The sequence below is a fragment of the Miscanthus floridulus genome, chromosome 16, assembly GCF_019320115.1.
Source record: "Miscanthus floridulus cultivar M001 chromosome 16, ASM1932011v1, whole genome shotgun sequence".
In the NCBI taxonomy this organism is placed as follows: domain Eukaryota; kingdom Viridiplantae; phylum Streptophyta; class Magnoliopsida; order Poales; family Poaceae; genus Miscanthus; species Miscanthus floridulus.
This window is the reverse complement of record NC_089595.1, coordinates 116,353,598-116,378,632: the sequence shown is the minus strand read 5'-3', so window position 1 is coordinate 116,378,632 and position 25,035 is coordinate 116,353,598. Positions and strand designations below refer to the sequence as shown.

Sequence of the window (25,035 nt, the reverse complement as noted above, 5' to 3'; positions counted from 1 at the left end):
TCCTATACGTGTGCGGCCAGAGGATCGAATGTCCGATTTGTCTTTTTATCCTTGCATGAAAAAATTATTTCTTTTGATATATGGATGTGTGATCTTATAATTTGTAATCTTCTGGAGATAGAAGAAGGCTCAAGGCTGTTGGATCTTAATTCTATAGTACAGAAAAATTCATGTGCTGAAACTACGTAAAACACATGGTTGTACAGTAAACAGAGTCATGTATAATTACCAACTTTTTTTTTTATGGCACACGCGTAAAAGTCTCGAGGAAAAACGGAAGAAACCGAGACTAACTTCCCCTGTCCGTCCGTCCGTGGTCGCTCTAATCTCTCCTCTCTGCAGACTGCAATCAAACTCCGGTCACAAAGGGCCCCAACCCCGGAAGCGGGGCGAAACGCGCGACGCAACGCAGCGTAACACTAGGCCGCCGGTCCGCTCCACGGATCCTCCTCTCCCCTTCTCGCCCGAGATCCACCACCGGGGCGGCCTTTTTTCCCTTCCTCAATCAAGTCGGTGAGTAATCCCAGCTCGATTGCGTGGGTGGATTGCCTTCTCTCGACCAATCATTCAACCAGATCCAATTTCGTGCGCTGATCGGACTCTCCTTCTCCGCCAGCGCTCGAGATCGACGGACGCTACTTGCAGCAATTCTTCGTTCGTTGCCGTGCGGCCGAGAAGAAACTAAGGCTCAGGCATGAGCTTTCGGGACCAGGAGAGTGGCGGGGAGGATGGAGGAAGGACGTCCTCCGCCTCCGACCTGCGGAAGCCGCTCCTGAACACCGGAAGCTGGTACCGCATGCCGCCGGCGGGTGGCATGATGGGCTCGCGCCAATCTAGCCTCATGGAGCGTCTAGGCTCCTCTGCCTTCTCCCTGCGCGACGTCGCTATCTCGGCGACGCTCTGCACGCTCATTGTCGCTCTAGGTCCCATCCAGTTCGGTTTCACCTGCGGTTACTCCTCTCCCACGCAGGACGCCATCATTGCTGACCTCGGCCTCTCCCTCTCCGAGGTGACGTTGTTTTCTCGGTTGATGCGTTGCTTCCTTGTAATGGTTACACTTGCTTCATGCTGCTTGGCCGTGTCTTTTTTCTATGCAGTTCTCACTCTTCGGATCGTTATCAAACGTAGGGGCGATGGTAGGTGCCATCTCCAGTGGGCAACTTGCAGAGTATATCGGCCGCAAGGGGGTGAGACTACCATTTTACTTTGTGTCCGCTAGACCAGATCATGGAACACAATGCAATAGAACAGACTGAATCATCGTTTAAGCGTGCGCAGTATTGGTATTAAGTACTGTAGGAGGTTAAAGAGTGGCAGCTAGTTTAAGCGTGCACAGTATCAGTATCAATTACCGTAGGAGGTTAAAAAGTGTCAGCTTAGCTTTGTTACTGGGAACCTTGAAAGATCTGCTTGTGCACTGATTGAATTCTTTGGTTGGCCTTGTAGTCTCTCATGATTGCTGCAATTCCAAACATAATTGGGTGGCTTGCGATATCATTTGCAAAAGTAAGTTTTTAGCTACAGTCATTTTTCCATGCCCCTGCTGCTGATTTTCTTTGTTCATCAATATGATAATAATTTTTGTGTTTATTTACTTCTGATTTGGTGTATATTCAGGATTCCTCCTTCTTGTTTATGGGCCGTCTGCTAGAAGGATTTGGAGTGGGTGTAATATCTTATACAGTATGCAGCTCTTTTCTCCTCCCTCTTAGTAAAAACAAATTACTCTATACAGAAATAGTGGCATTTTCATGTTTATCGTCTTCTAACTGTTACAGATTACAGTTCTTTGGTATTTTTTAAAACAGAAAATTCTGCTTTTCATAATTCACGTCTTAAAAAACCCATACAAACAAACAATCCCAAGCCCTGACGCATTCAAAACAAAGCAGTAAGCTCTAGTGGAAATGTAAACATACTATGGCATATAATTTGGTACGATGAAACAAAATTAAATAACAAGTCAACTAACAAAAGTGCAAAGTTTATAGCTCTTAAATAAAAGGCTACTTCCTTAGGTAACATAACTAAATATTAATAATACTAGGCAAGAAAACTCATAAATCAAGGTCACTGTCAAATGAGACTATTAGCACTTAGAAGTGACTGAAATCCTATGTCGAATACTGTTGCGGAATTGACTTCCTATATATACAATTTGTTGCACATTGTACAGTCAAGTTTTAATTTTCTATAAAACCAGAATGATAATGGGTAAATTTCTTTGCATGGCAATAGCATACCTAGGTAGCCTTTCAACTCCAGTGTACCACTTGCTGGTGCAGGTTTTTGTGACAGGGCATTCCTGGTTAAACAATGCAGTTTTTAAGGACTTGTTAGCGACTTGGTTACTTATACTTTGATGTTTTTATGCCCAATGCTATCTTTATGATTGGAACTTCTATTTCATGGTTCCAGGTACCGGTTTATATTGCAGAAATTGCTCCTCAGGATCAGAGGGGAGCTCTTGGTTCTGTCAATCAGGTAGTTTTTTTTTAATAGTGAACGACAACAGTTTCATTATTGTTATTCATGTGTAGCCTTTCTTCTGATCTGTCAATGTTGTTGTCAACTTTGAACCAATCCATAATTTCTTTTACAGCTCTCCGTCACAATTGGTATATTGCTTGCCTACCTGTTTGGCATGTTTGTTCCCTGGAGAATTCTTGCTGTTCTAGGTATGATGTAAAACTTTAGTCCATTGGTTTAGTATATGAAACGACAAATATGCTACATAGCACCCATCAGTTGACTGTTTTCGTTGTTTTATTTGTACAAAATCATCTTCCTAACTACTTTTCTGTTACTTCAACATGTTTTAGGTATTTTACCTTGTTCAATCCTGATTCCTGGACTGTTCTTTGTCCCTGAATCCCCAAGGTGGCTGGTAAGTATTCCATGGTATTATCTTTTCATAGCATTAATGGCAGGACCTGAGTACAACAGATTGTTTGTTTCAGGCAAAAATGGGGAAGATGGAGGATTTTGAATATTCACTGCAAGTTCTGCGAGGATTTCAGACGGACATAACAGCAGAAGTAAATGAAATAAAGGTAATCAATAGTGGAATTCCAGTTTAGCTATAATAGAGATAGAGATATACATTTTTTTCCTCAGACACGCAGGAGAGCTGTGTACTTACAAACATACACATACAACACACTCAGTCCAACATTTTAGTTTTAGGAAGACGAACACGCCCTTATACAGAATAAAACTCGACCACGACCTAAACTCAACTACACCTAGTGCAAGGGACATGAGATGAGATAAGAAATACTTCGAGCCGCTGGCATTGGAGATGCCCCATAAAAAACACACCGATTACGATGACACCACAAGGTCCAGGCTCCAAGATAGATATATATTTCGTTAATCTTGTTCTCAATGGTACACTGGTGCAGCTGTCAATGCGTTTGTTATGACCGGAATCCAGTATGTAAGGAGAAGGGCCAAGGGTGGCTGACCTGGGCGCCTGGTGCATGGGCTTAGGGCCCAGGATAATTATCTATATTAGAATTATTGGCTATTGCCGAGTCAGTTTCCTATTTTTAGGACTATATATAGATGAATTGTAAAACGATTGGAATTAAGCAGAAACAATATATTGTTTCCGGCTTCCTCAGGGAGCCGGGAGTTTGCCCTAGCCGCCTCTGCCCTACCGCTCACGCGCGCTCAAAACCTCGCCACGGCGCCTGCTCACCGGCAGCGAGGTCCCAAGCCAGCTCTTCCTCCCTCTCACCCCTACAGGCTTCGTAGTATTCCTGGTAGGATCAGAAATCCTATCAATCTGGTATCAGCTTGCCAGGTTACGATGTCGCTTCCCTTGCCTACAGCCACCACGCAGCCGCCCGTCACCTCCACCGCGCCGCCGTCCTCCGTGAACTCTGGGATCTCCGATGCAACGGCTTCTTCCGGGGCGCCCCTCACGCTGCATGCGTTGGCCAACGTCGTCCTCGACATCCAGCGCGAGATGCGGGATATGAGGGCTGCCTGGAACGGGCTCGTCCAGCAACCGCAGCCGCCGCCGTTCCCGGCTCCTCCCCATCCGCCGCCGCCCACATCTTCCACACCAACGCCGTCTGCTCCGGCGGCGTCCTACCCCTACGGCATGCCGCACTCGGGGTCCAGCGTTCCACTCCATCAGCTGCAGTGGCCGAACTCGCCGTCGCCGCTGCCCGCCTGGCTGCAGGCCCAGATGGCGGCCTCCGCGCCGATCTACTCGACAGCCGTCTCCTCTACGCCAGCGACTCCGGCTCCGTCATCGACGATCGCGGCCTCTTCCCTGCCCCCCGCCAGCGACATCTTCTATGGGGGGGGGTAGATGGACCGCTGTTCCAGGGAGCACCTCCACCCTCGGCCGGCCAGTACACAGGGGTGGTCGACCCCGGCCTTGCTGCGGCACTCGCTTTGGGTGGCGCCCAAGCCGGGCCCAAATTCTACAAGCTGGAGTTCCCGACATTCGATGGATTGGTGGACCCCCTCAACTGGTTGAACCAGTGCGAGGAGTTCTTCAGGGGACAGCAGACGCCGGCCTCGTCCAAAACTTGGCTCGCGTCCTACCACTTGCGCGGTGCAGCTCAGACATGGTATTATGCCCTGGAGCAAGACGAGGGGATGCCACCATGGGAGCGCTTTCGGGCCCTCTGCTCACTCCGTTTCGGACCACTGGTTCTGGGTACCCATTTGGCGGAGCTCGCCCGTCTCCCCTTCGTCTCTACGGTGCAGGACTACTCCGAGCGCTACAACGCCGTGCTCTGCCATGCCCGCGACCTCTCCCCTCGCCAAAAGGCGGAGTTGTACGTGGGCGGCCTCCCGGACCACATCAGGAAGCAGGTACAGATGCGTGCGCCGCCAGACCTCCAGTCCGCCATGTACCTGGCACGGGCCTTTGAGGACTGCACGTCTACGCCGGCGCCTCCACCACCAGCGCGCGGCGCCCGACCACCACAGCGGTCGGCCTGGGCACAACAGCAGCAGCGCCACCCTAACGTCGCCCCTGCCGCGGCCGGGGTCGTGCCTCCACCGGCCCAGGGGGCCGTCGCAGCCCCGCCCGTGCGCCAGTTTCGTCGCCTGTCCCCTGCCGAGCAGCAGGAACGTCGCCGTCAGGGGTTGTGCTTCAACTGCGACGAGCCCTACGTTCGCGGCCATGTGTGCCCGCGGCTCTTCTACCTAGAGGGTGAAGACTACCTCGACGACGAGCCGGCAGCCGACGCCCAGGATGGTCAGCCGGTCGACCAGGACCCACGCGCCGCCCGCTGCTAACGCCCTCGTGGTTTCCCTTCAGGCTGTTGCAGGGATTCGGGCGGCTAATTCCATGCTGCTGCCCGTCACCATCCAGGGGGAACGCTTCCTCGCCCTCCTCGATACCGGGTCGACGCACAACTTCGTGGCCGGGGAGACCATGCGTCGCCTCGGCCTCGTTCCGGCCGGTGGTGACCACCTGCGGATCACGGTGGCTAATGGTGACCGCATGCCCTGCGAGGGTATCGCTCGCAACGTGCCCATCCGCATCTATGACGAGGACTTCGCCGTCACCTGCGTTGGCCTCAACTTGGGCGGTTTCGACTTCATCATCGGCTTCGATTTCATCCGGACCTTGGGCCCCATCCTATGGGACTGCGAGGCCCTCACGCTATCGTTCTGGAGGAACGGCCGCCGTATCACCTGGCAGGGGGTGGCCGGTGCGTCTGCACCTCAACCGGCCGCCTCTGCCCAGCTGTTCGCCGCGATGGCACCGGACTCCCGGCTGCCCTTGCTGGACGCCCTTCTTCAGCAGCAAGCCGCCGTCTTCGCGGAGCCCATGGGGCTCCCGCCGGCGCGTCCCTACGACCACCGCATCCACCTGCTGCCCGGTACCGCCCCTGTGGCGGTGCGCCCCTACCGCTACCCCCAGCTGCAGAAGGACGAGCTAGAACGGCAGTGCGCAGTTATGCTGGCGCAGGGCATCATCCAGCCCAGCACGTCGCCGTTCTCCGCGCCCGTTCTCTTGGTGCGGAAGGCGGATCAGTCTTGGCGTTTCTGCATCGACTACCGCGCTCTCAACGCCAAGACCTCCAAGGACAAGTTCCCGATCCCGGTGGTCGACGAATTGCTGGATGCGAGATTCTTCACCAAGCTTGACCTCCGCTCTGGGTACCACCAGGTGCGGATGCACCCCGACGACATCGCCAAGACGGCGTTCCGCACCCACCATGGCCATTTCGAGTTCCTGGTCATGCCGTTTGGGCTCTCCAATGCCCCGGCCACGTTCCAGGCCTTGATGAACGACGTCCTCCGCCCCTACCTCCGGAGGTTCGTGCTGGTATTTTTCGATGACATACTTATCTACAGCTCGTCGTGGGCCGAGCACTTGCAGCATGTCAACATCGTCCTCGACGCCCTGCAAGCGCACCACCTACATCTGAAGCGCTCCAAGTGCTCCTTTGGGGCGCCGTCCATGGCTTATCCGGGCCATGTCATCGCCGAGGGCGGTGTCGCCATGGACGCCGACAAGGTCGCCGCCGTGGCGGCATGGCCGCTTCCCCGCTCCGCCCGGGCCCTCCGCGGCTTCTTGGGCCTGGCGGGATACTATCGGAAATTCATCAAGGACTTCGGCATCATCGCTGCCCCGTTGACGCGTCTCTTGCGGCGAGACGCGTTCCTGTGGGACGACAACGCGACGACAGCTTTCGAGGCGCTCAAGCGCGCCTTGACCACAGGGCCCGTCCTGTAGATGCCGGACTTCGACGTGACCTTTGTGGTCGATTGCGACGCGTCGGGTGCGGGGTTTGGCGCCGTCCTCCACCAGGGCGCGGGACCCCTCGCCTACTTCAGCCGGCCCTTTGCAGTTCGGCATCTCAAGCTCGCCGCCTACGAACGCGAGCTGATCGGATTGGTGCAGGCGGTGCGCCATTGGCGCCCTTATCTATGGGGGCGGCCCTTCTTGGTTCGCACTGATCATTATAGTCTCAAATTTTTGCTTGACCAACGTTTGTCCACCGTTCCTCAGCACCAGTGGATCAGTAAACTTTTCGGCTTCGACTTCACGGTGGAGTACCGCCCGGGACGCCTGAATACCGTGGCAGACGCCTTGTCCCGCCGCGATGTTGAGGACGGCGCGGCCGCTTCAGCACCGAGAGCGCCCGGGGCGGCTATGGCCGTGTCAGGGCCCTCGTTCTCCCTCCTGGAGGACATTCGACGGGCGACATCGTTAGCACCGGACGGCCAATGGCTGCTGCAGCAACTGCAGGCCAGCGAGCTCGGCGAGTCGTGGCGTCTCGACCACGGGCTCCTCCTCCATGGATCTCGCGTTTATGTGCCGGACCATGAGGATCTCCGCCACCAGGTGCTCCTGCTGGCCCATGCGGCCGGCCATGAGGGCATCCAGAAGACGCTGCATCGCCTCCGCGCCGACTTCTACGTTCCGCGGGACAAGGTGTTGGTTCAGGACTTGGTGCGTTCCTGTACCATGTGCCAGCGCAACAAGACGGAGACGCTGCAGCCGGTGCTGCAGCCCCTCGACGTGCCCTCCCAAGTGTGGGCGGATATCTCCATGGACTTCATCGAGGGGCTGCCGAAGGTTGCGGGCAAGTCAGTCATCCTCACCGTCGTCGACCGTTTCTCCAAGTACGCGCATTTTATTGCACTCGGCCACCCCTACACCGCCACCTCGGTCGCCCGTGCCTTCTTCGACGGCATTGTGCGCCTGCACGGGTTCCCCCTCTCCATCGTCAGCGACCGGGACCCCGTGTTCACCGGCCATGTGTGGCGAGACCTTTTCAAGATGGCGGGCGTGCAGCTCCGCATGAGTACCGCTTTTCATCCTCAGACGGACGGCCAGTCCGAGGTGGTCAACAAGGTGATAGCTATGTATTTGCGCTGTGTGACAGGTGACCGGCCTCGGGCGTGGGTGGACTGGCTGTCGTGGGCGGAGTATTGCTATAATACTTCCTTCCATACCGCCCTCCGCGCTACGCCCTTCGAGGTCGTCTACGGCCGCCCTCCACCGCCCATTCTGCCCTACAGACCGGGGACGGCCCGCACGGAGGCCGCCGATACTATCCTCCGCAGCCGTGACGAGATGCTTGCCGAGGTTCGTCAGCGGCTCCTTCAAGCTCAGCAGCTGTCCAAGAAGCACTACGACGCCAACCACAGGAACGTGGAGTTCGAGGTGGGCTCGTCGGTCTGGCTGCGTCTTCTCCACCGCACCACGCAGTCCCTCGACCCGCGCGCCAAGCGCAAGTTGGGGCCCCGTTGGGCCGGGCCGTTCCGCGTTCTCGAACGCATCGGTCGTGTCGCCTACCGTCTCCAGCTGCCGGAGGGCGCTCGCATCCACGACGTCTTCCATGTTGGCCTCCTGAAGCAGCATCGCGGCGACCCTCCAACAACTCCAGGCGACCTTCCTCCAGTACACGACGGTCGGGCGCTGCCGGCTCCGGAGCGTGCCTTGCGCACCCATCAGCGCCGCGGGGTCTGGCGCGTTTTGATCAAGTGGAATGGCCTTCCTGAAGATGACGCGACGTGGGAGATCCTCGACGACTTCCGTGCTGACTACCCCGACTTCCAGTTCGAGGACGAGCTGTTTTTGCAGGCGGGGAGAGATGTTATGACCGGAATCCAGTATGTAAGGAGAAGGGCCAAGGGTGGCTGACCTGGGCGCCTGGTGCATGGGCTTAGGGCCCAGGATAATTATCTATATTAGAATTATTGGCTATTGCCGAGTCAGTTTCCTATTTTTAGAAGGACTATATATAGATGAATTGTAAAACGATTGGAATTAAGCAGAAACAATATATTGTTTCCGGCTTCCTCAGGGAGCCGGGAGTTTGCCCTAGCCGCCTCTACCCTACTGCTCACGCGCGCTCAAAACCTCGCCACGGCGCCTGCTCGCCGGCAGTGAGGTCCCAAGCCAGCTCTTCCTCCCTCTCACCCCTACAGGCTTCGTAGTATTCCTGGTAGGATCAGAAATCCTATCAGCGTTGCTCTCAGAAGCTGGTGTAGAATTTCTCTTATTTTTTGCAGTATAATGTACCATAGGAGATGTGAATTACATAGTTATCTTCCATTTTTACACAGAGATCAGTAGCATCATCAAGGAGGAGGGCAACCATAAGATTTGCTGATATCAAGCAGAAGAGATACAGTGTTCCCCTTGTGGTTGGTGCCTTGCTATTTGTTACTCTCTGTTTACATGTTAATGTTTACTCTTTTGCAGTTTTGCTAATTGGCTTGTTTTTAGATAGGAATTGGTCTCCTTGTCCTGCAGCAGCTAAGTGGTGTCAATGGCATTCTATTTTATGCTGCGAGCATCTTCAAAGCTGCCGGTACATTCTCCAAAACACGGTCAATCTCTGTTTCTAGATTCTAATGCAATTGAGATATGCTTTCTGGCTTGCATATTTTGGAACTTGTCCAGGAAATGAAAGTTACCTTGTTTCGGTTCGATTCATGCTTTGTATGGATACCACAATGCTTCGTTTAATATGTAAAAAAGGGGAAGAACAGTTCTAGAACCTAGACTTCCAAATCTGTTATCTTACTGAATTCTCTTCCTGAACAGGTATTACAAACAGTAATCTAGCAACCTTTGGTTTGGGGGCTGTTCAGGTATATTTGTTTTAAAGTTGTTACGTCCCTTGTTTCTTGGACAGACTTTGAGCAGATGTGGGCTTGGCACTGCATACTTAATGGGATCTTATCATTTCAGGTGATTGCTACTGGAGTGACAACCTGGTTGACTGACAAAGCTGGTCGAAGGCTTCTTCTCATTGTTAGTTTCCAACTTTCCATCAGAATTGTTTATTGGACATGATTATCCAGTTATGTTAATTGAGCTGTCTTTTCAGATTTCTACCACAGGAATGGTCATTACTCTTGTTATTGTTTCTGTGTCATTTTTTGTGAAGGTAATGTCACTTAAAAAATAGTAGCATGCTATTGTTTACAGCGCACTCTACCGAAATAATTGTATTGCTTAAAGTCTATCGACATTGTCATTCCTTTCTGAAACATTCTTGCTTCAATTCTGGAACAGGACAACATAACTGCTGGTTCTCACTTATACTCTGCAATGAGTATGCTTTCACTGGCTGGACTTGTGGTTAGTCGCAGTACTATTACATATTATTTGTTCCCCTTGTTGAGAGAAGCTTGTTTGAGGCCTTGTTTTTTGCTCTCCAGGCATTTGTGATTGCATTTTCTCTTGGCTTGGGAGCAATTCCCTGGATCATTATGTCTGAGGTATAGTTTACTCTTGCTTTTTATATTATACAGAGCTTTTAATTCACTAATGTTTCTATGCTTTCTTATCTTTATGTAATTATTATGAGTGCCACTTAGCACTTTTGCTCCGAGTCCCCAGCTTTGAATTTCATGCACTCTGAGATACTGCAACCCCAAATCCACAACCTCTCAACATAGCTATAGCTTCTTTAAAATGGTGCAAACTCTTGTTATTTATAAACTGTAGTTGCTCCTTCAAATTGCATGGGAAACTGCATTATTTTCTCTAGCCAGAGGACAGCTATGCCTACCTCAAAATACTGAAATTACCTCATTTAGTAGTTATTAATTAAAACACGAATGACAGCGAGCATCTTATCTAGCTGCCCATTGCCCAATGTGCATGCGTAATGAAATGCCTAGAGATACTGCATCTGCAAACTTGAAGGGAGATTTTTGAATTTACGTTGTTTTCCTTTCAGATTCTTCCTGTTAACATCAAGAGCCTTGCTGGAAGTGTTGCGACCCTGGCGAACTGGCTGACAGCATGGGCCATTACAATGACGGCAAGCCTAATGTTGAACTGGAGCAGTGGAGGTCTCTTTCTTTTTCCTTCCCTCCCTTCAAGAACGTGTTTTCCCTTGTGACATTGGGATCTTACCATGTCTTGTTTTGCTCAGGAACCTTTGCTATCTATGCTGCTGTGTCTACCATGGCCCTCATTTTCGTGTGCTTGTGGGTGCCGGAGACCAAGGGAAGGACGCTAGAGGAAATCGCATTCTCATTCCGCTGACACGTCATGATCTAGGTATCAGAAGCCACCATGTGCTATTTGAGTCATGCCGCAGGGCCATTCAGTTCATGGATTCTGCAGCGATCTTGCAGCCATTCTTTGCTTGAATGTACCATCTTCAGTGTTCATATGAATGTACATTGTACAATACGAGGCCATAGCAGAAGGCAAGTGTGTTTATATATGTATAAGGTACGATGGAATAGTAGCAGAAGGCACTCAACCCTTGCACGGCTTGCGGAGGAGAGCAATTTATTTGTTGTATTCATCAGCTATAATATGTCCGGTTCAATACCGGGCACACGTTAGAATTTTGAAACAATAAATTTTAAGCAAATTTGTACCCGTGGTATTTGCAGTGCTGCCAGCTCCATGCGTCTGCCTGCATGCGGTTGGAGTCACTGATCATGAACTAGACATGGATCCTAAATATGTAGGCATGATTTTGTTTTTGAAAGAAGTAATTTTATTCTGCAACCTTGGCATGATAATGCAGCGGCAAACTTAACTGGTGAGGGGAAACCGGAATTGTGTACCTTTTGAAGTGTTGTTTGAAATCGGCGTCAGACTCGCGCCAGGCGTCACCATCTCTGTCGACTACCATCTCAGCGGCGGCGATGGCGGACACCGGACAGCAGGAGCTTCATCCGCCGCCGCGTCTGCCTCCCCATGCCGTTGGCGCCTTCATGCGAAGCCTTGGCGTGCGATGCATGGTTGTGTGTAAGCCGTGGCATGTGAGGTCATCTCCGTCGACCTCAGATGGTGGACGCGGGACGGCTGTGGTTTCATCCGCCGCCGTGTCTGTCTCCCCCATGCCGTTGGCGTCTTCATGCGACGGCGGAGATCAGGAATCCATGCGTTGCTCACCGTGCCCAGTCAACACTCTGCAGGCCACCAACTTCGGAACCCTGTTGTGGCAAGCGAAGCACGGTCAACTTCACTAACCATGCGACTGCGAGAAAAGGCCCTTCAGGTCCAACTCAGCTGGAGGAAAGCAACTCAATGTCTAGTCTGTTTGGCCCGTCGGCTAGACATTTTGTTTCTTTTCTTTTGCGAAAAAGTTTAGACATTTTGTTGAACCCAAAACTAGGAAACCGAAGCAAAAAATTAATAACAAAAAAAATCTCAACATTAATAATAATGGTAATAAAAATAATATGAAAATATAATAAAAATATCATACTTATTATTGCTAATAACAAAAATTAATTAATTAATTAATAATAACAAAAATTAATTAATTAATAATAACAAAAATTAATTAATTAACTAGTTATTATTAATTAACCATTAGTTAATTATTAATTTTAATAATTAATCAGAACAAGAAAAACTTAATAATTAGGATTGGTAGGGATCGCGCGGACATGTACCCCCTTTGACATAAATTATGACGTCCACTCTCCTACTTGGGGGAGATGGTAAGCCAACACTCCTCCCAAGTGCAATATAGACCGCTAACTTAGGCCATGGCTCTTCTTGATCAACCATATAGACCCCGTCCAGGTAAGTATGGATCAAGGTTGCACATGTGGTTCACTTTGTAGTCCTTCTCAAAAGGCAAGCAAGATTGGGAAACCGATATGGGACTAATTAACTATACTAAACCCCTGTCATGTCCTCCCTGCAGTGCATGGACGCTAAGCACCCAGAAACTAATACTACTAGTATTTGCCCGTGCTAACGCTATGATAGGGTCTAGAAAAAATAAATCATAAAACTAAAATGAATCACTATGGCTGCCACTATGTATGTTTGGAAGGGATTATGCTGGTAGAAAATTACAAGTGACGAATGACTTCATGTAGTTTGAGATACCATGGTTCATACATGGATTGTTCAATTTACAAACAAACAAAAACACCTAATTTTAGATGGTAATAAGTCCTACTACTCGAAGGGTGGGTTCAACTGACGGTGATTCTTACAACTAAACCATTTGAAGACATACACCACAAAGAAGCACTTAAATTTCTGTCACTATTATCCTTAGAACATGTAACACCCCTGGTGTTACGAGCTTGTTTAGCACCGCGATTTAGGTCTAAGCAAAATTTTCGAAATGAGTATCTCGGATTTTCGATTTAAAACGTACTTGATGCGATGAGCGAATCATGGATGACCCAGTTTTGTGGACTCAAATAAACGTTCAAGTTAAATTACTCAGTGCGTAAAGATATTCAGGAATGTCGAACGACGATGCTAGCGAACGGTTGTTCTGTTAGATTAAGCATAAAAAGCAACTTTTATAAATAAAATAAAATACATTAATAAATAGAATGATATATATATGCTCACGGGTTTATTTTGATAAGCACGAACTGACAAGAGAGAGAGCGCAGCAGCTTCGTTTATTTTTTCTGACGTACAACGTACTCGTCGCATGGCAATTATTCACCGTCTCGTTTTCAAGCCGACTTGCAGAGATCTCTCTCATACACCCCGCCGGATCTTCTCTGCCTTCGCAGTTACGAGCAGTTTCGTAAAAAATGAATCGATTTTATGTGAAATTCCTATGTAATTTCTATAAAATTTATGTGTTTCAAAGGTGCTCTATAAATAATACGATCCTCTATTAGTTGTGTGAATACTTATAGCACATGTATCAGCCTACTTATATACAGTGCGCGGAGCCACAGGGTGCGAGACCGGCGGCAACTAGTTTACGTAGTCGTATGTATACGCCGTATTCATAAAAAAATAAAATATTTGGATCGCATTACGCCATCACGGGAGGACGGGAGGACCATGTGACGCGGCCCACGCGGCAATAGGCAAGTCCAGGTACACGATGTTTCCAGTTCCTAATTAATTAATCTATAATCTGGACATGAGGACGGAGGACATGCACGCCGCCCGACTCCTAACGCACAAACGCCCTGGTGCGCACAAACGCCCTGGTGCGCTGCCGCCCTCCGCCCTGGATGCTGGATTGGATCGGAAGCTCGCTGTGCATGTCTCATCTCATCTGTAGTCTGCACGGCCACACAAAAGTAAAGGCTTACCGTCTTGATTCGCTATTTCATTTAGGTAAAATTTAATCTTTGCTCTTCGGTTTCTTCTGCTCTTCATCTTTCTACAGAAAATTATTGTTTATTTTTCATAGCTATTTCCTAACATCACAAATAGCAAGCTGTTTAATTATTTGGCAATGTGTTTTTTAATATTTATGCAGCTATGAAAAGAAACTCGGATATTGCATCTCTTTATTTTAAGTGCTTTACCAACATATGTAGGGTAGTAAAAAATAGAATTTAACCCGTTCATGCTTACTATAACCAGTTATTTCGGTTTTCTATTGGCTGCTTTAACTACAACACTAGCTCTATTTATTGGCTTGCTTATTTGAAATGAATTGAATGAATAGAAGGATCTTTCTTTTGGATTGGATTCCTGGTATTCTAGACTTTTAACTATCAGTATGACTTTTTAACTGTTTATATTGTAAAGCGTTGAATAAAATAGCCAGAAAATAGCATTATAAGTTAGTGGTACTATTTTATGCCTATATTTCAATTATCAGTATGACTTTTGAACTATATATATATTCTATTTAGTGGATGGTTTCAACATAATCCATGAATTTAAGCCTTATCGTGTTACTTAGTGCATACATACCGAATCACGTTGTCAATTTTATAATTATTACTAAATTGCTATAATAGATTTACCGAATTGGATATGAAAATTTTTGTATGGCATATCCTAAACTAAAATCCTGGATTCGCCACCGCTTATAGCCCACCTATAACCATTCACTGTACTTACTCTTAGCACAACTTTACTGTATAAGGATAAGTCAAACAATATAAAAGAGCTATTTCCTCAGTCTAAAATAATTCTTTATTTTTTTATTGGATAAATCAATAATAAAAATTACATATACTTAGCCTCGTTTGGCAGGGCTTCTCTACCGGCTTTAGGAGCCGTTTGGAGCCGTTTCCTGCCAAACGGGATAAAGTGAAATGATTTCACTAGTGAAGCCCCTAAAAACATGCTCTTACAGTAATTTGGGGTGGGATGGAGCCAAAAAAAAGTGGCTTCTTCCGGCTCTTCCCCCAGGCCCCCTAAAAACAGTGGTAGAACCGTCTAATCTAATGTCCTTCCAAGAGTACTTGTCTTCCATTAGACACTAAGTACCCAAGAGAGTGCACTAAATCGTGATGTTCCGTCGAACACACCCCAAGGGAGAATTCAAAAATCTATATTTTTTCATCAGGATCATAAATGAGAGAATAAAGCTTACAACATTCTTAACTATTTCTTACATCACTTTATTACAACGTTAGAATACTTAAACAAGTTAAATGCAATAGCGGAATTAAGACAGTTTTACATGTAAAAAAGTTTATACATTTTAGGTTTACCTTTTTATCTTGCAGCGGAGAACAACATATGGTCATAATTACAGCGGAAATAAAGATTAATGATGAATCATAAAAAAAATTAAAAACTTTTAGTGAGGGTTATAAATAAACACTACGGTCGTAGCGTGAAAGGAATCCTCTCTGAGCCCACCAGGAGTTTTCCACACACAAAAGTCATTTACCATACATCGGTCATCTGCAACAGGGGGAATAAAACCCTAAATACTCGATTGTACTCAGCAAGACTAACCCGACATGAGGAAAATAAAAGACTCCAAGGATATGCGAGGCTTATTTGGCTTGTGGGTTATTGCATCTGCGGAAGTATTATTAAACGTGCGTCCTTATATTAAATTTTATTAGCAGTCATCATTAGTCCATTAACTATCCATTCTATGTAAGCACCTATGCTACTTTCAAGCAGGTGGTAAGCAATCAGAACTATTTTACTATGTTTCATATTTCAGTTCTTACTATAGTGCTAGACCATAGCCAAGTCGGTATCGTCTCACAGAAACGGCTATTCGTGAATCAATGTATCCCAACTGGGTACCCCGAAACACACGCTTCGTTTGTATCCTAGGCACAAACGAGACCAACCCATTTCACTCCTGTCGAGGGGTCCAGGTCCCGTCCAAACTTGGACTCCAAGCCCCCACACTTGAGACCCCATCTCAGCACGGTGCTTAGACCTCCACATTTCCCCACCTCCAATCAGTCGGTCCAGAAAGAGCCAGAACCCATGACAAGAGCGCAACGAGCCTTCCTGCTCCCATAAGTAAGTATGTGCTTAGGATAATAAGTTTGTGACCTGACTACAATCCACAGCAACGGACGGTCCTCAATCAACACAGGCGGAACAAGTACAATCCGAGCCTCGCTCGAATGCCTAACTAAGTCTAGATCCTAAGTACCATTCCGTCCGGTCTCCAATTATACTCCATATCTATTCCATGTGATAGTAATATAATAACAACAATAATATATTTCCTATCTCTCACGAGTGACAGGTAATCACTCGACTTCTACCAGATCCTATAGCATAGCAATCTACACAATCCTGACATACTAGTAGGACTCATAGGATAAGGATATATATATATATATGAAAGTGGTTTTCATTCAACTCCTTAAAACTTAATGCACAAGCATAAAATAAAAGTGCAGAATAATATGGGTTATGCACCGGGGCTTACCTCGGCAAGAGGTAACCAAGGATTAGCATTCAATCATGGTAACACGATCACCAAGGCACCATCTTTTCTGCTACTCTAGTCAACTCCATGATCCATCATTGTTCCTATTATAATATACGTAGATGCAACACAGAAAACACAATTAACCCACAACAACCACAACTCTAAGAACACGATTATGCCTTGCAAGCTAACAAGCTAGCTCTAACGACTAGCGTACTAGGCTACGTATCCACGTCGTCGGGTAAGACTTTATTTCTAGAAAAATGTTTTAGTCCTACAATCCTAATGTGTTTTGGCTTCTTATTGATTAAATTTATATATTCGAACTAGGGCTCATTTAGTTACCTTAGCAATTTAATTATTATGGAGCTACAAAAATTACAGTGAGCATCTAATAATGTTAGGAATTTTCTATAAAAATTCCAAAGCCAACACTACTACCAATTCCTCACAATAATTCCTACAAGTTGATGTTTTAATAATATTAAGTGCTTCCAATTAATTAGATTACTCTTAAAATTTCCATGAAACTATGTGAAAAAATACACTAATAGGTAGATCATTATTTTAGGAACTGAACAAAATTAGTCTCACAATTTTTGGTCAACTACACAAATTTCTATTGAATTTACAAGTTTGATTTTAGAAACTACTTTAGAAAAGAAAAGGGTCGGTGGTGACTTAATCGGCCCAGCAGCCTAGCGCGGGTGCGGCCACGCGCGTGTCACGATGGCCCAGCGCAGCCCAAGACCGGAAGGCATGCACGTGTTTTGCAAAAGAACCCCCGGACTAATCGGTTATTACGCGATGCCTCTGATCACTATTTCACGAGAGACATGTTTTACATTAAGGACCTTGGAACATGTTACCTTCATAACGGGGCAGTCCCCGGCGTAACCACGCGCGACGGCGCGGCACACCGACGGCAACGGCGGTTACGCCGAGCGAGCTAGACCCACCTCGACAGGAATAAAGGGCTGACCACCATCTATGGCTAAACCCACAAGCATGGATGGCGGTTGGGAACTTAGCGGTGTACTGTCGGGAGATGCAGCGGCTAGCGGCTAGCCGCGGCATCGGCGTGCCTGTTTCGACGAACCTATGCACTCTCGAAAGGGTAGAGGTGGCGGAGAAGCATAAGTAGCTCATCGTGGTGCACGTTCTAATGACGGTTGAAACACGGGAGTGCTGGCGCGGTCTGGCCACGTGCGATCGAGCGGGTTGTGGCTCTCCGAGCGTGGCACTGTCACGTCATGGCACCCACGACAAGAAACCAACAAACCAACCTGTCATGAGCACCAGCTAGAGTGGATCAACACGAGTCCAGAAACGCCACCAATTGGGTTCTTTCCCCACAGATTGGGACTTACCCCTGATCCACTGGCTACGGCGGCGCCCATGGTCGGTGGCCAACAAAATGCTAAATTGGCGGTTGGTAGCGCTTGACCGGGCATGGGGAAGATGGGACGCCTAGTTACCTTCTTATGCCACCTACTGGTACGAGGAATCAAACTGTGAAGCCCTAAGCTAGGCGAATTGGAGGGCGAAAAGGCAGAGCTCTATCCATGATCATGCCGTGGAGAGTGCACCCAAGCATGGGCGAGCGGATTAAGATGGGGTGGCTCCATTTGATGGCGGTAGCTCGAACACGTGCGCACAGGTAACGGTTCATGGGCTTCGCACGACGCACTTGAATGGAGCGGCAAGACCCGAGCGGGGGCTCACGGGCGCCGGCTAGCGGGCGAGGTAAATAAACATCTCGTCACCACTGTGACCGGGGTCATCGACCTAGGCGCGGCTACAGCGGCACACGTCTAGAGACTCGACGTGGTAGGTAGGATGAAAGGTGGGCCGAGCGCCACGACGGCAAGGCAGTGACAGCCGTAGCTCTGCCATGACCCCGCACATGGTTCGGTGGCTGGCATTGGCGTGCGCACACCGCGGCCGGGTGACCAGACCACTGCCAGTCGGGTCAGGCCACGCAAGACCTGAGCGCAGCGCGGAATAGGCATGGCGCACGATCGGGCCGATGATCGTGGCTTGGTCACGATGTGACCCCTGCGCCACCACGCTGTGCCCATGGTGACCGCAACCCCAGTCTGAACGGCTACCCTAACTGACGTGCACACATTTCAAAGTGTAACAAAAGTCACTAACGATCATAGTTGAGGTTCAACTAACTCCCCTATCGTAAAGTCCATATTGCCAACAACCTAGCAACGCCATCGCCATGACCAGAGGACCACCAGGGAAGGAGGTAGATGTATGCCAATGTGAGCTCGTCGCTCTGAACATTAGTTCACGAACAGAGCGCCAATGACACGACTTTGACACGTTTTAACGAGGTTCGGGCAATTTTTGCGAGGGTATCGTGACACCCAACACCACTTCCACCTAAGCCATGCTCAAGTACTCACTTAGAGGCAACCAACAGTATGAGAACATGAAGTTAGTGTTTAAACAATTTGGTTAGAATTTGAGTGCCAAAACGACATTGTCTACTATCATTTCTAGACTTAGAAGAGGGCAAGGTTCGGTTAGAACTAACAACAATTAGCACTTTTTGTTGCAATTTTTAATATGTCTAAACCTTATTAATTTCAATCAATGAATATTTCACTCAATAGCCCATACTACATACTAACCCATAGGAGCAAAACATTTAAGCACCTTTTAACTATTTTGCTCAATATAATTCACCAAAAATGACGTTGGTAACCTAAGTTCAATTTCTTGTCGATTCAACGGAAAGTTCTAGTTTAAATTTCGGATTCGATTTTTGAGCTCCCAAAACCCTAGTTAACAATATTCATTTTCCAAAATTAAAATTATATTCTTATCTACACTATCTGCTCACCATTTTTATATAACCACTATACATACGTTATATTTTGTTTTTGTTTACAGAAATTGTTTTTAATTGCCTATGTGTTTTAACTTGTTAAAATTCAAAAACTTGTTCGGCTAGATTCTTCGAGGCCTTAACCTAGGTGCTAAGCAGGTTCGTAACACCAGAGGTGTTACAAAAACATGCTCTCACAGGAAAGCCGTTTTGCCAAACGATTTATCAAAACGGCTTCAGCTCCATCGGTGGCGCTGTTCGTGGAGCTGAAGCAAAAAAAATGGCTTCACCAGTGAAGCGAAGCCCTGCCAAACAGGGCATACATCTACAAAAGTTGCTTCACATGTAATAATTGCACCCCGGATACATAGAATGCTAAGAAAACTACTAAAGTTAGCTAGTCCTATAGCGGGATGCACCTGGTTTATGAGCATCGTACGTGACAACATGCTCGAAACTTTTTTAAATTTTTTTCATGGCATACGCATACGATACGGCGACAACTCGACAAGTTTCATGATTTTCGGAATTCGTTCACATTTTATACAATTAAAAAACCACTCCCACGCAAGTTGGCGGCGTTGCCCCGTGAGCACGTTGATCGAAATTTCGAGACAGCTCCTGGATTTAGCCTAAATTTACACTAAGAAGCAAGGATAACATTTTTTGAACGAATGAATCCATTATTCGATGCACCTGCAGTTCAAACTTACATTTTCTGAAAAAATTTAACAAAACAAAATAAACTATAGAAATATGCCAAAAGGCAATGAAAATGTCCCAAATTTAAACATGTTGTTTGTGGTAATGTACTAAAGCTTCAAAAAAAATTGGTGGCAAAAAACAAAAAAAAAATATTTTACCGAGTGCCAAACGGCGGCAAAGAAGACGCCGTTGGATGCCGTTAAGCCCTACTAATCTTTGCCGAGTGTCTGCCTTTGCCGAGTGCAGGTCTTTGCTGAGTGCCAGGTACTCTGCAAAGGCCTCTTTGCCGAGTGTCATATTTTGCCGAGTGCGGCGCTCAGTAAAAGCAGGTCTTTGCCGAGTGCCCGAAATTTGGCACTCGGCAAAGATTTTTGCACTCGGCAAATCACTTGTTTTGCGTAGTGGGAGTACCTTATGAAATATATTTTATTGAGTACAAAAGAGAGATAATGATAATAAAGAAGCTCTTCATGACTAGCTGAGCTCATACACTTTCCTAAGATTCACGTGTCTATGCTCATACTTGTTATACTAGTATTTTAGATTAGTCTATCTTTATTTTTTTAAAGTTCATATGAGTTGGCAAGTTGACTCTATTGTTATTAAGGGTATCCTACAGGCATCTTCGATGGTACGAGCTAGCATGCACTAGCTCTAAGTTGATAAATACGTAGGAGCGAGACAACATCAAGAGACCTAAACATTATGTCGTGACAGAGGGATGCATCGTATATGAGTATCTCTTAAACCCAGACTAAGCTCTTGTCGTTATGACTATTAAGAGCTTTGAAGAATTTGCTAAGCTAGATTAATCGGCTACTGGTTCTACAGTCCCCCCCCCCCCCCCCCCCCCCCCCCCCACCCCCGCTGTAACATATAACCTCTCTTGGACGGAGATAAGATATGTCCGTTTATTATATTGTAGAGAACACATGTCATGCAGCAAGAAGTCAACAACTAGCCCTGATGTTGCAGCTAATAACATTGTATTCTACGCACGGGTTGCCTAAGACCCTTTTGTATCCTCCAAATTTTAAGAATTCAGATAGACAAAATCCCACGGTCCTAGATTAATTCTTATCCAAACGGGCTAGATTTTATATAGATTTTAATTTATAGATTTTTAGAATCTTAAAATCCAATAAAACTATTGAGAATCCTTTTATCATGTTCCTCAAAAATCTATTGGGATCCAAATGACACCTAAATAAGCCACAGGTGTTAACAGGTTCTAGTCTAGCACTTGACCTCCAATGTATCACCAGTCTTTTTTAGTTTCTCTATTCTGCTTACAACTTTGAAGGGCGGGCCTCTAACAAGCGGTAAAGTCTTACTGCCTGTGACCAGAAGGTCTCGAGTTCGAGTCGCGGTCTTCTCGCATTGCACACGCAAGGGTAAGACTTGCCACTGACACCCTTCCCCAAACCCCACACAGAGCGGGAGCTCTCTGCACTGGGTACGCCCTTTATTCTGCTTGCAACTTTGAGCCCGTTTGGTATCGCTCTACCTTTAGCTAAAATAGCTCCGGTTACAACTTCTTTGGTGAAGCATCTTAATTGTAGAAGAAGGTTTAGTAAAACTTTTTGTAATAGATAAAATGCATAAAATGTCCATGTGCCCTTCTATTTTCCCCTTTTTTATATTTTCTTTTCATTTTATTTCCTTCCTCTCTCTCTCTCTCTCTCTCTCTCTCTCTCTCTCTCTCTCTCTCTCTCTCTCTCTCTCTCGCCTGCCTTATCCTCTTCCTCCCGTCGCCCTCCTATCACTCTTCCCCACGCCTCCCTAGCCGTCGCCTCGCACCTCCCCGCCCGACGCTCGTCTCTGGGTCATCTTCCTTGCGCCCGTGCTTGTCTCCGGCTCCGACGTGCATGCGCCCACACCCCACGCCCGGAGCAGGCCCTTACACAAAATCACTTATGATTTTTAGAGGCTCCAAAAGTACGTTTGCTTGTTTAGTGTCGGTGCCTCAACGAGAACAGCTGCTTCAGGTACCTGTACTACTGTGAACACAAAGATCACCATGCATGACAAGCAGGGACAGATCCAACGGTGAGGCAGGCTGTGCTCTAGCCCCCCTACGGCCGCCGGACCCATAGAGCCCCCCTTACCCCCCCTAGAATTTTTTGTCATGGATGCACTTTAAGGAGAGGCTGAAACTGTTTGGAGGTTGAAGAAGTCTGCCCTAGACATTATTCTAGATCCGTCCCTGATGACAAGTGTATCGCCTCATGGTCATGGCTCATCCTTGAGGACATTCATTTTGGCTCCTACTATATGTTGTATGCCACAGCTTTGTGTGTGTTGCATGACACATCGACGCATGCAATGTTAAACTCGGTACCAGCTCCTGCATGCAAGGGTACAAAGAGGACACTGCAACTGCATGCTGCTGAAACCCATCTCAAAAGATGCCCTTGATACATCTCTCGTGCTTAGCGCGCCAAAGCCTTCTTAAAGCAATCTCGAGGGACTTTTTAGGCGACGACAGCCTTTTGAACACACTATGCTAGTTACATTACTACTACTAGTAGTACTCCTACAATAATCTCTCCATCTCCTTGGGCGAACCAATCTGCATGCACCAGGTAGGAACAAAGAACAAACAATGCGTGAATGCTATTATTCTACTGATCCGAACTGACAAATCCATTGATCCGCTGAATGTTTTGGCCGTCACACGTGCAAGCCCTAGTGACTGTCATGCTGGAGACTGGAGCTGATCACTAAACAACTGCTAGCTAGTAGTTTAGTACTATTGCTGTCCCCCCACAAAATTTCACAATGCCCAAACTGTATTAAAATCAACACAATCTTTTTTAAAGAAAAAAGTTTGCGAATTTCAACAGATGAAGGTCGAGCTATAGCTAGCTCCAAGCAAGGCCAAGCATGGAGCATTTCTATGCATTACTCCTTGCTTTTCCTCGTGAATCTGAGCTCGCCCTCTTTAGTCTTTTTCCCTTGTTTGATTGACTCGAGGAGATCGGAACAAGGAAACAGTCATCGGCCGGTAGGTTTCCGTTGAGCTCGTCGCTACGTGGGACGCATGCATGCATGATTTATCGTGGATTTGGCCAATTTGGGTCGCCGATACGAGACCCTGCATGCTTCTGTACCCCTTAAGACAAGCTGCTGGTCGATCGGCGGCCTTACATGAAAAGCCGGGAGCGAGACGACGACGGGAACAGACCGACCGATGCGCGCTTTGGACTGGGCATTTGAAGTGCTTGGTTGGGCTCTTTTGAAGCTAAACGCGCGTCGCCGTCGCGGCGAGGCTGCGGCATGCCTCTGTAAACTTCGCTGCTGAGCATTCTGTGTTTTCTGACCCTGACCTCTTTGTTTGCTTTACACCTGCTGCTTCCTCTGCTCTGCTCCTTTGAGCTATTCCCTTGGTTGTTGCCTTTCACTTTCAATCAGACCGAGCCGCCGTCAGGCCGGGCGGATTCAGCAACGGCGGCGGCGAGTGGCGTGGCAACGACTAACGAGTGTATAAAGTTGACTCGGATCAAACATTTCAAGTTTTGTTATTCTAAATTATCTTTAATGTCTAATTCTCAAAAAATCAAATATTTAATGTGTACTTCCTCCGTCCCTAAATGTCTACCGTTTTTGTTTTCCGAGAAACAATTTTGACTAAATATATATTAAAAAATATTAATATTTATGATACATAATTAGTACCATGGGATAGATATTTGAATCTAGTTTTTTAATAAATTTATTTAGAGATAAAAATGTTGCACGCATTTCCTACAAATCGAGTCAAAGTTATCGACACGTAAATCGTGGTGACAAACATTTAGGGACAGAGTGAGCAGAGCTTAGATGTCTGATCTAAGCATCATGTGAGTAAATTTAAGACAAATCTGGTGGCAGCGAAACCACGAGAGTGAGCAAAAAGGACAGAATGGTACCATGAAAATATATGTCGGATGTGAGAAGGGTGAGAAACAAGAAGTTAGCAATGGCAGTCAGTGGCGGAGCAAGAGTAAATCTGAGAGGGGTGCCCTTCTCTTGTGGGTGCAATCAGTGACGGATCTAGAAATACAGGTTAGGAGGGGCTTATTCTTCTTAATTTCTACACGTAGCCTCTCCTTCTAAAGTTCAATGTCTATAAATTTATAGCAGGTGCTTAGGAGGGGCTCTATGCATCCGGCGACGGTAGCGAGGGGCTCGAGCCCCAGCCGCCACGGGTGCTGGATCTGCTCCTAGGTGCAATGATTTATAATTTGCAGGAGCAAATTTTATTTTGATCAAAGACCCATCCCAACTTTATTAGGAAGCGTAGGAAGAACCCCTAATCCCCACTAGGACTGCCAGTTTACAATGCAACGCAGGAAAGAAAGGTGGGCCGGTCACACCGCCGGAACCCACAACAAAAGACACTCTACTAATTAACAACCTCTAAAGCCTCTACCAAGTAGGATTGATATCGAGAACTACCAGTTTGTAGAGAAGTTACTACAATGAAACTCCTACAACACACCAACAGAACTTATGATAACTACATCCAGACGCACGGCGCTACAAGTGCAGACAGCGCAGATCATGCCGTCACCAGGCCTCAATTTAGTTTGTCAAAGATCTCCTCCTCCATTTGAAAATATGGTGAAAATTAAGCCTATATCCCTATCTTTTTTTTTTGTGTGTGGGCCCACTGCAATTCCTGTAGCCCCTGAATTGGCGGTTGCTTGGATACATGCCATTGTGAGGGGGTGGGGGTTAAGGCTAATATTGTTGTTAGCCATTGAGGAGGCCAGTTCTTCTAGGGTTTCAAACAGTAACGGTCAGTCATGAGGAACCCGATTAGGTAAATTTTTATTGACTTGTTACCAAATGTCTACTCGCCCTCTCCCACTCTGTGGGGCTTCTGATGCACTTTACTTCCTCTAACATTCAAACAAGCCTTGAGAGCTCTCCTCCTCATTC

General features: G+C 47.2%; 1 protein-coding gene and 1 non-coding gene across 2 annotated transcripts; one reads left to right on the top strand and one right to left on the bottom strand.

Annotated features, from left to right (window-relative positions):
* Positions 1-333: 333 nt before the first annotated feature.
* Positions 334-11,341, top strand: LOC136510132 (sugar transporter ERD6-like 4). The gene is made up of 18 exons (XM_066504697.1): positions 334-513; positions 617-1,009; positions 1,098-1,187; positions 1,447-1,506; positions 1,618-1,683; positions 2,419-2,484; positions 2,603-2,678; positions 2,823-2,887; positions 2,961-3,053; positions 9,058-9,138; positions 9,221-9,305; positions 9,542-9,588; positions 9,689-9,751; positions 9,828-9,887; positions 10,016-10,081; positions 10,162-10,221; positions 10,686-10,800; positions 10,884-11,341. Exons 2-18 carry the CDS (start codon positions 695-697, stop codon positions 10,994-10,996), a joined length of 1,521 nt encoding a protein of 506 aa, XP_066360794.1. The 5' UTR covers positions 334-513; positions 617-694; the 3' UTR covers positions 10,997-11,341.
* Positions 11,342-12,346: 1,005 nt separating this feature from the next.
* LOC136514694 (U1 spliceosomal RNA) lies at positions 12,347-12,510 on the bottom strand. Its single transcript, XR_010773833.1, has one exon. It is a non-coding gene; the product is annotated as a U1 spliceosomal RNA (small nuclear RNA).
* Between the last annotated feature and the right edge of the window lie 12,525 nt (positions 12,511-25,035).